The 15805-nt window shown below is 49.0% G+C and overlaps 1 protein-coding gene across 1 annotated transcript; it reads left to right on the top strand.

The window, feature by feature from the left end:
- Positions 1-9167: 9167 nt before the first annotated feature.
- On the top strand, positions 9168-10118 carry LOC140000438 (olfactory receptor 14A16-like). The gene has a single exon (XM_072030321.1). It carries the CDS (start codon positions 9168-9170, stop codon positions 10116-10118), a length of 951 nt encoding a protein of 316 aa, XP_071886422.1.
- Positions 10119-15805: the final 5687 nt, after the last annotated feature.

Raw genomic sequence — 15805 nt, 5'->3', positions numbered from 1 at the left:
TGCTGCGAGGACTCGTTGCTCTTGTTGTCTCTTGCTCACCGTGCTGCTCTGGGGCAGTTCTGTGTCCACAGGCAGGGACAGGCCAGTGGCAATTCTCTAATACAGCTGGCTCCGTACCAGCATCTGCAGCATAAAAGGGGATCTGCTGAGGGCAGTGCCTGAAGGCTCAGCTCTTCTTCCAAAGCTACTCTCATGGATATTGCAAAGTAAAGATAACTTTTTGAAGTATAGATATAGTGCTAAATCTGGGTGGGAACAGGCAAAGGAGAGCTCTGCAACTGCAGGGAACACAGCAGGTACAGGGAAAGCAGTTTGCTGCATTGTCATACCTCAGTTGACATTTTGTAGACTGAATACAATGAATCACCCCAAAACATCTAATGACATTGGAAATAAGTTGGATGCAATGATCCTCATGGGTCCCCTCCATCTTGGCTATTCTGTGAGTCTCTGACTCTGAAGAAGGCCGGCTATCTGTGCGCACCCTCCATGGCCAAAGAACCACTTGTGTGTGAGGCAGTCAGCGGCAGTGCCCCCCACCAGCTGGCTCTGCCTCCCCAGCCTGACCAGCACGGCCCTGCAGAGTGCCTCACAGCCCCATGCACCACAGACTCCTCGCTCTGCAGAGCAGCACCGCCAGCTGGGGGGCTGTGGGCAGCATGGGCAGGGGCTGCAGGAATGGCTGCTCAGGCCAGCCCAGAGGTGCTGGGCTGGGGCAAGGCTGTGTGGAACATGGGGTGTCCTGGGAGAAGAGCAGGGCGCTGTGTGTATGCAGTGGTGCTGCCTGAGGAGCCCCAGGGCCAGCAGTGTGGTGCTGTTCCGGGGAATACGGCTGGCCTGGGTGGTTGCAGGCTTCCCTGGTGAATAGCATAAGGGGGTATCTCCTGCAGATGGCAGCAGCAGGGACACTGCACTGACCCCCACTTCTCCATTTGATGCTTTGTTGCCATCCCAGCCTAAGCTGCTCTGCTGGGCTGGGCTGGGCTGGGCTGGGCTTAGCTGGGGAGACTAGAGGCAGGTGTGGAGAGCTGGGGAGGGTCTGGGATGTGCTGGCCTCCTAGGAAACACAGGGAGGACCAACAGGGTGGACACTGCCACTGTCCATTTCCACATGCCTCCCTCACCTGGCTCTGGTCCCCCTGTTTGTGAGCACTGGCTTGTTTGCCTACCTGAAGTTCCCTTCATTCTCCACCCCATCCACGGACCTGCTGGTGGCAGTTCTATACTCATCCACGAATCTTTTGCTGGTGGTTCAGTACTCAGTGGTGCCTCCAGCAGTGAACTCCCTCGTCTACTTCATAAGGAACCAGGAGCTCAAGGGTGCAGTGAGGAAACTCTTTGAATACATGCTTCAAGCAAGTATTTGCAGACATTCTTCTTCTACATTAATCATGTGCCTACAATCATTTCAGGACTCTGACGTTTTCTGAAATGAACTGTTAGGACAATTTTCTTTAATTTTTATTTATTTATTAATACTGTCTAAAGCTGGTGAATTTGACTTACTTTTATTCTTAGTGTCTGCTATGTTAGTTTTTTTTGTTTTTTTTTTTTTAAATTTTGACCCAATCCTCTAATGTACTTATAGAACTGGGCTTCTTGTGCAGATAACGACAATAAAGAAGAGAGCAGAATAGAATTTTACTGGTCTCATGTCCCATCTCCTCCCATCTCTTCTGCACCTGCGGGAGCTGCCCCAGCATTCACGAAGAGCTCAGACCAAGAGCCCAGCTGCCACATGGAGGAGCAGCCCCAGTGGCCTTTGGGGCTGTCCCTCACTGCCCACTGGGCTCTGCCTCTGTGCTGCCTGCAGGTCACGGCTCCTGCTTCCCTGGAGCCACGGCCATGGCCAGCAGCAGGAAATGGCTGTTTCCCTGCTGCTCTCTTTTGGCTTCCACTTTGTTCTCTTGTTCCTTTGCATTTCTCCTAGCCCTCAGATCTCGTGTACTTTGGTGACAGTCTTGATGTCTCCACAGTGGCATCTCTGCCGCATCTCTGCACTCATCTTCCAAAGATAGTGTCAGAAATACAGCCCAGTTCACCTTCCCTGGACAGGCCTGTTACTTTTCTGGGCTTCACCATCGATCAGAGTCACACAGAGATCACTGAAGGACTGCGAGATGCCTTCTGGATTGCACATAGCCTAGCAAATAGTAGCTGGCCTTTCACTGGCCTGGGAGTGTCCCATAGGTGCTGGGACTGATGGCAAATGGTATCCTGGAGGGGAATCTGGAGCTGTCCTGTGCCTGGGCCAGGCCTCTTGTGCTGGCCTGGGGAGTGGGGCTGGACCTGTGGGACACAGACACTCTGTGCTGGGGATCTCCCAGGCAAGAGACCAGGAGTCCTACAGCTTCACAGACCTCCATTTCCAGAGCCATGGCTGGCCCCAAAGGATTTACATCCTTCAGATGAATTTTCAGGATCTATATTCATCACAGGAGAAGAAATACTGATGGTCACCTGTACTTGCATTGTCATCGCTTTGTCCATCATGGTGTACTCCCTCATCTTCCAGGTACTTCCACCTACCTTGAACAAACAATCCCTGTTGAATGTCCCCTTTCCAGATGCCTGTCTGGACCTATGCACTTCCCATGGTTCTCCTGCTTTGTCCTCCCCTTACTCTTTGATCATTCAGACTGCTCTCACTGACCCAGTTGCTGCTTTGAGCTTCATTGAGTTCAAGCTTGCCCATCGATTAGCGGTCTGCGTAATTGTTTCTGTAGCAAGCTCCTCAACATTTATTGTTGAATTAAGATCATATGGAATAATAATAATCTTAATACCTGTAATTTCTTATCAATCAGTATAAAATATTTAATTTACAGTCATGCTTTTGTGAGGATAAGCCAGTGAGATAAACCTGACTGGAGACATACAAAATCACAGAATCACAGAATTTCTAGGTTGGAAGAGACCTCAAGATCATCGAGTCCAACCTCTGACCTAATGCTAACAGTCCCCACTAAACCATATCCCTAAGCTCTACATCTAAATGTCTTTTAAAGACCTCCAGGGATGGTGACTCCACCACTTCCCTGGGCAGCCTGTTCCAATGTCTAACAACCCTTTCGGTAAAGAAGTTCTTCCTAACATCCAACCTAAAACTCCCCTGGAGCAACTTAAGCCCATTCCCCTTTGTCCTGTCACCAGGCACGTGGGAGAATATACCAACCCCCACCTCGCTACAGCCTCCTTTAAGGTATCTGTAAAGAGCAATAAGATGAGGAACTTGTTTTTCTGTTTGGAAAATTGCTGCATGTTTTCCTGTTGATTGTTTTGAAATAGGGAAAAACCCTTCTGTGTGCAGCCAGGTCTCTAAGGAAAGCAGGTGGGAGCTGGTGCAAAGGGGCTTTAACATCCAGCTGCAGACTTCAGTGCAGAAGTCTGTTGTAAGGAAAAGTGATGCAAACGCCAGGTGGCCAATGGGAGAAGTGTCAGGGTTGGGGTGGTGAGGAGCAAGGTTGTCCATGCACTGTCAGGCCTCAAGAGTCTGCTTTTCCTCCCTATGGACGTCTCCATAGGAGAAGCCCTGGATTAATATCAATTGAAGAAAGATGCTCAAAACTGAAATGCAACATAATTCATCCTTTAAAATTAGAAGAGGTATTTATTAGGTGCTTCTTGAAATCTTCCTCCTTAACTACACCATGAAAGCTCTCCAATTAGCTGTTCAAGTCTTGAGGATATGAATAACACTATGGAAGACATATGGTTCCTTAGGTGTTTCTTCCTTTTAATGAGTTCCATGGTGGATTTTGGTGCTCAGTATGTGAACATCAGGTACTGAGAGGAGAATGATGCAATTGCTTGAGAAAGTAAAGTCAGAAGGAAAAGTTGAAGTGACTTGGAGTATTAATGGGCCCCACTGAGGGCTGTTACCAAGAGATTCTCCTCAGGGACTTGTTAGGGCAGAGAATTGGAGACCATGATTACAGATAGGCAAAGCACTGTGCTGAGAAAAGTCTGGGTTTGTTGTGCTGAAGTAAAAGGGCCAGGTCCTGACTCCAGCCACTGGAAGGGAATGTCCTGCACTCCCATATCTGGCTCAGGGCTTTTGCTGGCAGTCTGTGGGGTGTGGTGGGCAGTGTGATGCCATAAGAAGAACAGTGGTATGACTCCTTCCTGCCTCTACACAGGGTCTCAAGAAAGCAATAATCCCCCTTGCAATGACTTTCATCTCCTCAGAAGCTCTATCCAAGGGGACAAAAATGTCAGGGCTGCTGGGGCCTTCTCTTTTTGACAGCACCCACCTCTTTTTCCTCTCCAGACTTTCCTATGCTGCCCCACACTTTGCCCTATTTCCTTGAAAGCTGAAGACACCCATCTCTGTTCTTCACCTTGCACTCATGCACTCATCCTGGCATTTCCATCATTTCACCAATGTCTCGTCAACCCTCACCAGCTGTTCCTTCAAACACAAAGCCATGGTCTGATCAAATACACTCTTTGGTGACCTCTAGCACCACAGCACAACCCTTTGAGGGACATTTCGTCTTCTTCATGGCCAGTGCCAACCTTCCAAGGTGCACTTTCTGGCAGGTTTTTCTCTCCTGCTCTTTTCTACTACCAAGGAAAGCTCCATCAGGGTGGAAACCACTCCTGAAGTAGGCATCGCAACCTGTCATCCTTCTTGCAGTCTGTCAACTAACCAGACAGAAGTCACCTCACCAGGATCTTCCAAGCCATGGTCCGGCTGCTGACCTTACAGACTTTTCTGCAGACACACCTAAGCCTTGTGCCTGCTGCTGTCCAGTCATGGACTCAAGCAGAAGGGACAGGACAACCCATATGTGGGCCTTCTTTCTGTCTGGGTCCTCCTGGGTATGTGGGCAGAGGGGATCCCACAGTCAGCATGCCAACCAGGTGCCTTCTGCTGGCCTACCAGGACCACTGGCAGATGTCAGCTGAAAACTACAGTTCCTGGGTAGAAATGTGACCTGTTCGCTGCTTCAGACAGAAGTGACCTCACAGTCCCGTTCTGTGACACATTCCTGCTGCTGCCCTATCAACTGCAGAGACAGAACTGACCTCACAGTCCCTTTCACAGGCCAATTCCTCCTGATGGTTTGGGAGATCCTGAGGCAGAGCTGAGCTCATCAGAGCATTCCCACCCATCTCCTCCTTGTGGCCTACAAGCTGATCAAATCCATGGCCATTCACATTCATTTTGAATGCCATGTGACTGCATAGCAATCTCACGGTTCCTGCCCTGCCCCGAGAGAACAAGAACCTATGTTAAGGGTTAGGAAAAGGGTTGCATGTGAGAAGGTTAATGCACAGGAAGACAGGCTTTGGATGATAGTTGTTCATGAATGGCATTAGGGACTATGGCAAACCTTTCTGGGTGAGAGATTAAGCAGATCTTTAGTGGGAGGGTTTGGTGTTCTGCTTGTGGTGTCAGGTCTGTGGTTAGGGTATGGGCAAGCTCTTTGCGTTAGGGTTTTGTTTAGCTCTGCAAGAAGACTAAGGTTAAACAGAGTATTTTAATGCTAGTGTTAAGTGCAGGGATGAGGGTGAGCAAGAGAAGAAAGGTAATTGAAAGGGGTTATGGACTAATTTTGGCTTCAGGGGTTATTGTGGTCAAAAATTAGAGCAGTGGATTCCTGTCAGCATGTAGAGTGGCATTTAGATTTGGATATTAATATAACAGATTAAAAAAGGGTAATGGCCTCACATGACTGCTTTAAGTCAGCTTTATGGTGGGATCAGCATTACCTGAATGTTCTTACCTCTCCAAAATCATTACCTTCTGCTATCTGAGCTCTTCTTTCCTCCCCCAAATCTCACATCTCTCCTGGCCAGGCTCCTCCTGCCTTTCCTATATCAGTCATCTTCTTAGTGGCAGCTTTCTGATGGCTTTCATGAACTCAAGAGTATCTGTCTCACCTCTGTTGGCTACTCTGTTCCCAATAAAGAAGCAGCTCCTAAGCCAGCACTGAGAAGGACACAAAGGCTGTCAGAATACCCTGTGCAATGTGCCCAGCAGCTCTGCAACACCACAAAAGTGTGCTTCCTGCCTACATGTTTTGGTTCTAGAATGGTTCCTATGGACCCAGGGTAACGTCTTCCATGGCTTCATGAAGGCTTTGTGTTCCCCCAGGCATCTGGGAGGCAGTGGCCTCCAATGTGTAGAAATTTGAAATCAGCCCTGAAAGATGAATGAGTCAAAAACCAAACCTCTGATATGACAACACCTCTTCAAGACCTCTTCCTCAATGGGGCCTATCAGGTACTTATGAAGAGAGGATCTCAGAGACTATTTGTAAAGCAGGTGCATCTGCTGGCTTATGGAGACCAGCAGATGTGAGCCTAAAGGCATAGATCCCAGCCAGGAGTCAAGGGATGACCTGTCAGCTGCTTCAGAAAGAAGTCAACTCACAGGCTGTTTAACAGCCATTTACTTCCTACTGGACTTTCTGGACTTACTGAAGTTTCTGAAGCACCACTGCCCTTGTAATACCATACTTATAAAACACTCCCTTCTTGGGCCAGAATCTGCCCAGGTAGAAGTGAGCTGGTTGTGATCCTTCCAGCCCATGGCACTGCTGCTGGACTCCCAGCCTCTCTGACGCACAGCAGCTAGTTCCACCAGATCATCCCCCTTCCACCAGATCAGGGGGATGGGTACCCAGAGAACAACTGGTCTTGCTGCTAAAGTCTCAGGCAAAGAAGGCGTTAAGCACCTCAGTCTTTTCCTCATCTCTTGTCACTAAGTTTCCTCCTGTTTCCAGTAAAGGATGGAGATTCTCCTTAGTCCTCCTTTTTGTGTTTCTGTATTTATAAAAACATTTTCTGTTATCTTTAAGAGCAGTAGCCAGAGTGAGCTCCAGATGAGCTTTGGCCTTTCTAATTTTGTTCCTGCACATCCTCTTAAGATCCTTATAGTCCTCCTGAGTGGCCTACCCTCTTTTCCAAAGGTCCTAAACCCTCTTTTTCTTCCTAAGCTCTAGCCACAACTCTCTGTTCAGCTCTCTGTTCTTCCATACTGCCTGGACTTTGGGCACATGGGGATGGACAGTCTGCTCCTGAGCCTTGAAGATTTCCTTCTTGAAGAGAGTCCAGCCTTTCTGGACTCCTCTGCCCTTCAGAACTGCCTCCCAAGGGACTCTGCCAACCAGTGTCCTGAACAGCTCAAAGTCTGCTTGTAGAATGCCTCATCTGTCTCCTCATCGTGGTTTGGCGGTCAATAAGATATCCCCACCAGGATGCCTGCCTTATTGGCCTTCCCTCTGACCCTGACTCATATGGACTCAACAATATCATTCCCAGATTGAAGTTCTGCAACATCAAAACACTCCCTAATATAGAGAGCCACACCACCACCCCTTCTGTTCTGTCTCTTCTGAAGAGCCCATAACCAGTCATTGCAGCACTCCAGTCATGGGAGTGGTCCCACCACATTCCAGTGATGGCAACCAGGTCACAGCATGCCTTTTATTTCTTTTACTTCTTTGCTATTGAGCAATGGCTACAGTTATATTATATTGTACATGCAATAATAAAATCTCTGTTTATGGCCCAGAGGAATTAGGCACGTCAAATGTCACTCAGATGTCACTCTGCCATCTCCAATATCACCTGGTGTCTGCCTCTGAACAGCTCCCTCCTGCCTCTGTCTGCATTCAGTGTGCTGGGAGCTGAGACAAGCAGCTTACATGCTGCCTGGTTTGTGCCCACCTGAACCAAGGCAAGAGGAATCCCAACTCCTGTGAGCATCTGTGAGGCATGGGAGAGGAAGATAAGCCCCCTTCTAGCCTCTGAACTGCAAACAAAGTATGAGATGCCTGGTTTGACTCAGCTGAAACCCTTCCCTGAGCAGGGGGAGGGAGATTCTTGGGTGGGTGTTCTGCCCAAAACCAGGACATGGAACGGTGATCCTTGGACATCATACCTATTCTGAAATGAAAAAGGACAGTGCTCCCTCTACAATGGAGGGAAGGAACATAAATGATTACTTTAGTGTTTTTCAAAGTTGATTCCCCTGGAGGCCCAGGGACTTGGCAAGAGCTCCCTGTGCTGCTGAGCTGGGCCGGGCTCCTGGGCCCAAGGGGAGCTCCTGGCAAGCGGGCAGCACTGCAGAGAGACAGCTCTGCCCAGGAGCAGCTCCTCTGCACAGTGCAGAAGGGCTGGGGGCACTGCCTGCAGGGGACAAGGTTGGCTGAGAGAAGGGAGGGAGATGTAAAAGGCAGTGTGGAGGGGGGATTCTGAGAGCTCACAGCGGGAGAAATCTTCACAGCCCTGAACAGGGTAAGTGTGTGGCTACAGGGCCATGCAGCTCTTGTTCCTGATTCCATCTCCAGATTTGCTGGCAAGTCCCACAGCCTATGGAATTTTTCAGGAGCACTCTCAGAGTTTCTCTACTGCAAAGGAGTATGACAAACTCTAGAGCAGGGCTTGCCTGCCCAAACTGTCAGAGGGACAGGACATGAGGGTTCCTTCTTTAAGGGCCAGCTGCAGGCTGTGCAGCCAGGGTGCAGGCAGGGGTGGCCAGGGCTGTGGTACAGAGCAGGGTTTCTGCCATGCCCCAAGGGCTGTGTGCCGGGGCAGGGCCTCTGCCGCCTGCCAGGCTCAGCACTCAGCCTGCTCAGGGAGCTGCCCAGGGTATTATGGGGAGAAGCTGTGGGTGGAAGGAGTCCCCTTACAGTACAGGGTAGGGCAGCGTCCTGCTAGTGCCCAAAAGGCTCTTGCCTGGGGAAGGCTTCTTCAGAGCTCCACAGCACCCCCAGGGAATTTTGTGGGGAGATTCTTGTCAGGGAAGTCCAAGGCAGGAGCTACCTGAAGGGAAAGCACTCTCTGGACTTTCTGCTTTCATGCCTGCCATGAGGGTGAATCATGGGGATGATAATGATGATAAGAGTTGTCAGGTTATTAGAAGGGGCAGAAGCTCAAAGAGCATGCCTCTGGGCTGTGGGCATCTGAGATCCATGTGCAATGCACTTTACCACATACCGTAGCACAGTACTGAATCATGCTGATCACACAGATGATCCACCTGATCCCTTAGGCACCCTTAGACAGAAAGAAAGAGAGCTCATAGGGAATAGACAGTACGTCTTGTGGAGAGGGTTTCTGTGAAACACAAATGAGGTTTTGTGCAGAGAAGTTTTTCTAAGTTGACACAGTCTTTTCCTCCATGGACAGCCAACCATGTTCTGAGGCAGCAAATGTCCAACAGCAGCTTCCCCACAGAGTTCCTCCTCCTGACATTCGCAGACACGCGCGAGCTGCAGCTCCTGCACTTCGGGCTCTTCCTGGGCATCTACTTGGCTGCCCTCCTGGGCAACGGCCTCATCTTCACAGCCATAGCCTGCAACCACCGCCTCCACACCCCCATGTACTTCTTCCTCCTCAACCTCACCCTCCTCGACCTGGGATCCATCTCCACCACTGTTCCCAAAGCCATGGCCAATTCCCTGTGGGACACCAGGACCATTTCCTACTCGGAATGTGCTATACAAGTTTTATTCTTTTTCTTTTTCATCTCAGCAGAGTTTTCTCTTCTCATCATCATGGCCTATGACCGCTATGTTGCCATCTGCAAACCCCTGCACTACGGGACAATAATGGACAGCAGAACTTGTGTCAACATGGCAGCAGCTGCCTGGGGCAGTGGCTTTCTCTATGCTGTGCTGCACACTGCCAATACCTTTTCCCTCCCCCTCTGTCAAGGCAATGCCCTGGACCAGTTCTTCTGTGAAATTCCCCAGATCCTCAAGCTCTCCTGCTCAGATGCCTACCTCAGAGAAGTTGGGCTTATTGTGCCTAGTGTGTGTTTAGCCTTTGGGTGTTTTGTTTTCCTTGTGCTTTCTTACATGCAGATCTTCAGGGCCGTGCTGAGGATCCCCTCACAGCAGGGACGACACAAAGCTTTTTCCACATGTCTCCCTCACCTGGCTGTGGTCTCCCTGTTCATCAGCACTGCCTTTTTTGCCTACCTGAAACCCCCCTCTATGTCCTTTTCCTCCCTTAATCTTGTGCTGGCAGTTCTGTACTCGGTGGTGCCTCCAGCAGTGAACCCCCTCATCTACAGCATGAAGAATCAGGAGCTGAAGGAAGCCATGTGGAAAGTGATGAATGGAGGTTTTTCAGAAGGAATAGACTGCTTATGTTCTTAATGTTATCTGTATACAGACCCAGAAATTGTTTTATTTGTTTCTATTTTTTTTTTTCTTTTTTACTTTACTTTACTTCTCATAGTGTTCCCCACAAAGAAATATCATTGTTCATACCTTCCTACACTGTATGTCCCTGTCTCACGTGACTCCAAGTCTTTGTATAGATGGTGGGTCAGGCTTTCTGTGTATTTTAATAAAAGAAAGGACCATGCATTGACTTACTTGCCTGATACCCTTCCTTGTAGACCTGTGGTGGAGCTTCAGGGGCACATGGCAGAGGTGGAGGGGAGAAGAATCCTGCCACAGAAACACTGCCAGGGTGTACCTGTGATTGTTCCCTATTCTTGGATAGCACCACAGAGATTGTGAATTCACCTGCCTCTGTATACAAGAGGCGAGAGGGAAGATGGCAGGCAGGCGTCTTTCTGGAGGGAAGTGGGAGCTGTCAGGAGAACCCAAGCGCTTGGCAGGAACAGTTTGTGCCCAGGAGTCAGTAGCACATGGAACCCATAGAGCTCATATTCTTATATTCTCCATATGAGAGTGCACAAGATGTGGGCGTTGAGAGATGATTACCAGTGAGCAGAAATTTCATAAGATATTCCCTAAGAGTATACTGTGGGACAGACAGTGACTCAAGGTCACCTTCCTTTTAATGGCAATGTGCCCTGGGAATGCACTTGAATGAAACAAATCTAGACATGAAGACTTTCTCACCTACCACAGAGAGTTTTGAACACTTCCCTTACATGTGCACTCAGTACTTGATAATTTTTTTGCATATTGAGGTAGTCATTTCCTTCAGGATGCCCTGAAGGAGCTGAAGAACTCCCAGGGAAATGTGAGTCCAGACATGTGGCAGGTGTTCTGAAGCATGAGCTGCTAGGCCCACAGGGTACCTGAGGGATTGTGCAGGGCATCCCCTACACCGGGTATTCCTGGATGGGCTGGAAAGAGGCCTGCTGAGCACAACACCTCCTTGTAGCCCTGTGGATCCTGGTTGTGAGGTAACTTCTGTCCCAGCAGCTGGCTGGACAACAGCACGGAGGCAGAGCCTCTGAGGTCATAAAGGCCTTCAGAAAGCTGCCCCCAACAGGGTGATGTATCTTGTGAGGACAGGGGAAAGGTGAGAGAATAAAGGTGGGAGATTTGGGGGAGAGAAGAGGGACTTGGCTAACAGAAAGGAAAGATCTGGAAGAGGTGAGAGGGGTTCAGGCAAGGCTGTGCTGCTGCAAGACTTACTAGGAAAACATCCATGTCAAGCCCTGGCAGTATTTTGAAGCAGTAACTGTAAGCCTTACCGCTACATCTAAATGCAATCCCTCTCTCAGCAAGGAATCCACTACTCTTACCCCAAACCTCAAACCTCACCTGGCATGGGTTAGCCAAGTCCCAAATCCATAAGGCCTTACCATACACTCTTAGCTCATTTCTCACGCTATTCCTCAACCTTTCATCCCTAGCATTGAATTCCAGACTTAACATGATTCCTCAACAGAGCCCTGAAGAAAATCCCAAAATAACATAACATAGTCTCTACACTAGACACAGACTAGAAGCCAAAGAAGTAAACAAGCCTCCCTCTAATACTCTGCCCAACCACTAACCCTGGAAGGCAAGATCTAATCCCTAAAGCCTAACCTGAACACCTAATCCCCAAATCCTGCATTCTTTTGGTTTAGTCACTTAACTGAAGCAGTTTGGCCTCATGAAACTGAGAGAAACAACCCTGCAGACACCAAGGTCAGTGAAGAAATAGGGTGTGGAAGTGCTCCAGGTGGTAGAGCAGAAGTTCCCCTGCAGCCCATGGTGCACCATGTTGGAGCAGATCTCCACATGGCAGCTGATGGAAGACCCCATGTGGGAGCATTTGGATGTGGCCTGAAGGAGGATGCAGTCCAGGGAGAGGCCCTGCAGGAGAAGACTCCAGGTCAGAACTGTGGAGAGGAGCCCAGCTCTAGGCAGCCCCTTGTGATGGGGCCTTTCTTCTGAGGACTAACTTGTATCGACCCTTTGATAGATGTTGCACAGGCAAGGACAGGACTCAGGATGGCATCGCCCTTCAGGAAGGAACTACCTTTGGGATTCCCTTGAAGTGTGGAACTCCTGGCTGTGTCACAGCTTGAGCCACTGAACTGTGCAGGCAGACCAAAGTCCCACTGTGACAGAAGCAACCTCGTGCTTCCCCTGAAGCCACTCCCCTCCCAGTCTTCCTGAACTACCATTGACACCGCAGACCGTAGTGGGTTTACATGGCAAGGTTTTGGTAGCAGGGGGCCATAGGGGTGGTTTCTGTGAGAAAGATCTAGAAGCCACCCCATGTTTGGGAAGGGCCCCATTGTTTTCCAGATCTGAGCCAATAAGCGATGTTGTTTTGCGCCTCTGTGAGAGCATATTTAAGACAGGGAAAAAACGCTGTGCCACACAGCAGCCGGGAGAGTCAAGGGAGTGAGAAACAGCCTTGCAGGCGCCAAGGCCAGTGTAGAAGGAGGGGGAGAGGTGCTCCAGGCGCCAGAGCAGAAGTCCCCTTAGGCCTGTGGTAAGGACCATGGTGAAGCAGGATGTCCCCCTGCAGCCCATGGAGTACCACGGTGGAGCAGGGTTCCACGCTGCAGCCCGTGGAGGAGACCACGGTGGAGCAGGTGGCCCTGCACCGATGGAGGCTGCCGCCTGTGGAAGACCCCTGCCGGAGCAGATTCCGGGTCGGACCTGTAGCCCGTGGAGAGGAGACCACGCAGGAGCAGGTGATCTGGCAGGAGCTGCTGCCCGTAGGGGAGCCAGGTTGGAGCAGTTTTCTCCTGAGGGATGGACCCCGTGCTATGGACCCATATCTGGAGCAGTTCTGGAAGAGCTGCTGCCTGTGGGAAGCCCACGCCGGATCAGTTCGTTAAGGACTGCATCCCGTGGGTGGGACCCCACAGCACAGGGGAAGAGAGTGACCAAGAAGGAGCGGCAGAGAAGAAGTGCTGTAGACTGACCATAACCCCCATTCCCCCATTCCCCTGCGCCACTCGGGGGGAGGAGGTGGAAGAGGGTGGATGGAGGGGGAGGTGCTTTTGGTTTCTTTCCTTTGTTTTTCACTTCTTTAGCTTGTTAGTAATGAGCAATAAATCTTACTATCTGTCTTCTTATGCTGAGTCTGGTTTGCCCATTACACTAATTATTGCGTGATTTTCTCGTCCTTATCTCAATCCTTGAGCCCTTTTCACATATTTTCTCCCCATTCCTCTTTGAGGAGGGGGAGTGAGAGAACGGCTGTGGTGGAGCTCGGCTGCCCACTCGAGCAGAACCACGACACAGACTCAAGCAAACAGAGATAAAAGGGAGTGTGAGAATGCCAGTGCTGTACAAACTCAACGACAATGATACATGATATAGCAAGTAACTGGAATACGACCTGAGCACCAGCTCATCACAAGCACCAGATTCATGCTTAGTTGATTTGAAAGGACTGAGAACAGGGTATTAGAAAAAGCATAAAAGAAGGAGCTACATCTTAGTATGCACTCAGCCTCACCAGAAGTAGCCCTGCAGAATGACAACCCATCTGGCCGCTCATGGCTTGGACAAGTGTACAGTTTGCTGGTTGAAGAACTTTCTAAATGGCCATGCTCAAAGAGTGAGGGAGTGAAGGGAGTTCAGTCCAGTTGGTGTCAGTTGTCCAGATGTCCAGTTTAGTCATCAGTGACATTCCCCAGGGCTTGGGATTGATTCTAGTTTTATTTAATATTTAGATCTACGACCCAAATGAGAGGATCAAGTACACCCTCAGTAATTTGCAGATGACAAGAAGTTAGGTGGGACAGTTGGTCTGCTTGAGGGTAGGAAAGCTTTGCAGAGGGATGTGGAAAGGCTAGATTGATGGACTGAGTCCAATCACATGACATTCAACAATGCTTCTGCACTTGGATCATAACAACCCCATGCAGTAGCATAGGCTTGGGGAAGAGTGGCTGGAAAGCTGTCCAGAAGAAAAGCACCTGGGGATGTTGGTCAACAGCCAGCTGAACATGAGCAGCCACCGCCCATCATGGACAGGGACACTGACATCTTCCAATAGATCATCTGTGCTTGTGAGGTCACTGTCAGCTGAAGATCTGATAGGCCACGAGCAGGCCCATGGCAGGTGAATGTTCCTGCGATGCCAGTGGTGCCTGGGTAGCTGACAGGCCGAGAGCAAACACAGCGTGTGCTAGATGCTGGGAGGACCCTGGTGCCTGAGAAGCCAGTAGGCCAGGAATAAGCATATGGCTTGTGTGGGTCTTTGGGAGCTTATGATGTCATGTCAGCGATAGCACCCCATGCTTGATTTCTCCTGAAATCCACCAGAAACCCCAGGCACCTGTCTACTGGTGCATCACACTACTTCATTGGGAACAGAAACCAAACAGGTGTCTATGTGGTGCTCAGGTCAGTGGTGCCTGTGGAGCTGACAGACCAGCAGCAGGCCCACAGTTCTCGTAAGAGCTTGTGACGTCACCGGTGCCTGAGAAGATGACAGGCAGGAAGGAGACCCATGCCTGGGGAATGTACTTGTGATGCCACTCTTGGCTGAGTAGCCGACAGGGCAGGAGCAGGTGCAGGCCAGGAGAAGGCCCATGGCAGGTGAATATGCTATGGCATCACCTGGAGCTGTGTTGGGCAGAATCATGAGATAGCCTGAGTTGGAAAGAATCAAGGATCAGTGAGTCCAACTCCAGCCACAAGACAACAAAATAGAATATATATGTATCTAAAAAACTATACAAACGGTAAATATATATTAAAAATATTAAAATATATAATGTATATATTTATGAAAAATAAACTTTTATGTATGTATAATACATGTAAAATTAATGTAATGAAAAATAAAATAAAATAAAATAAAATAAAATAAAATAAAATAAAATAAAATAAAATAAAATAAAATAAAATGAAATAAAATAAAATAAATAATTAATATAATATACTGCATAATATAACATAATACTGTATAATATACTGGAATACTTTATGTAATATAAATATATATCAAATAAAAATATAATATAATCTATAATATAATATCAGTAATTATATATTATATAATATGAACTATATAATAATACATTCAATATATAAGAATAATATTTAATCTAATGAAATATATAAAAATATAATATAATAATGTATAAGTAATATATATATATTGTATATATTCATAAAAATGTGTGTTCTATTAAAAATATAAAACGTATATATATATGTGTGTATTTATATTTATATATATATATATATATATAATAAACTATATGTCTGAGAGCATTGTCCAACACTTCTTGGACTCTGCCAGGCTTGGAGCTGTGAGGAGGCTGGGAGGCACCGCAGGGCCATGCCTGGGCACGGGGCCAGGAGGAAACCACCGTCTTCCTGCCCGGGCACCATGTCACGTGGGCTGCGGTTTGTGCACCTGCAGTGGCAGGCAGGCTCCAGCTCCCGACCCGCCGCGGGGAATAACGGCCCCTGGGTGACACGCTGAGAGCCAGGGAGACGCCTGAGGCTCTGGGCTGCAGCTCTGCTGCCAGGGCAGGCCCTGGACCAGCTCTGGCTGCTGCCGGGACCCCACAGGAGGCTCCCTGGGGAGGGACGGGACAGCCAGCACCCCCATCATGGGGCTCTGGCCCTGCCCAAGGGCCTTTCCCAGCTGCTGCTGCCAGCACAGCAGG

This window comes from Anas platyrhynchos, chromosome 32 (assembly GCF_047663525.1).
Source record: "Anas platyrhynchos isolate ZD024472 breed Pekin duck chromosome 32, IASCAAS_PekinDuck_T2T, whole genome shotgun sequence".
Lineage (NCBI taxonomy): Eukaryota > Metazoa > Chordata > Aves > Anseriformes > Anatidae > Anas > Anas platyrhynchos.
Note: the sequence above shows the minus strand (reverse complement) of the source record. Positions and strands in the feature narration are given on the sequence as shown.

What these genes read in the sequence shown, in the direction of transcription:
- LOC140000438 (XM_072030321.1), top strand. Translation starts at nt 9,168, where the DNA reads ATGTCCAACAGCAGCTTCCCCACAGAGTTCCTCCTCCTGACATTCGCA.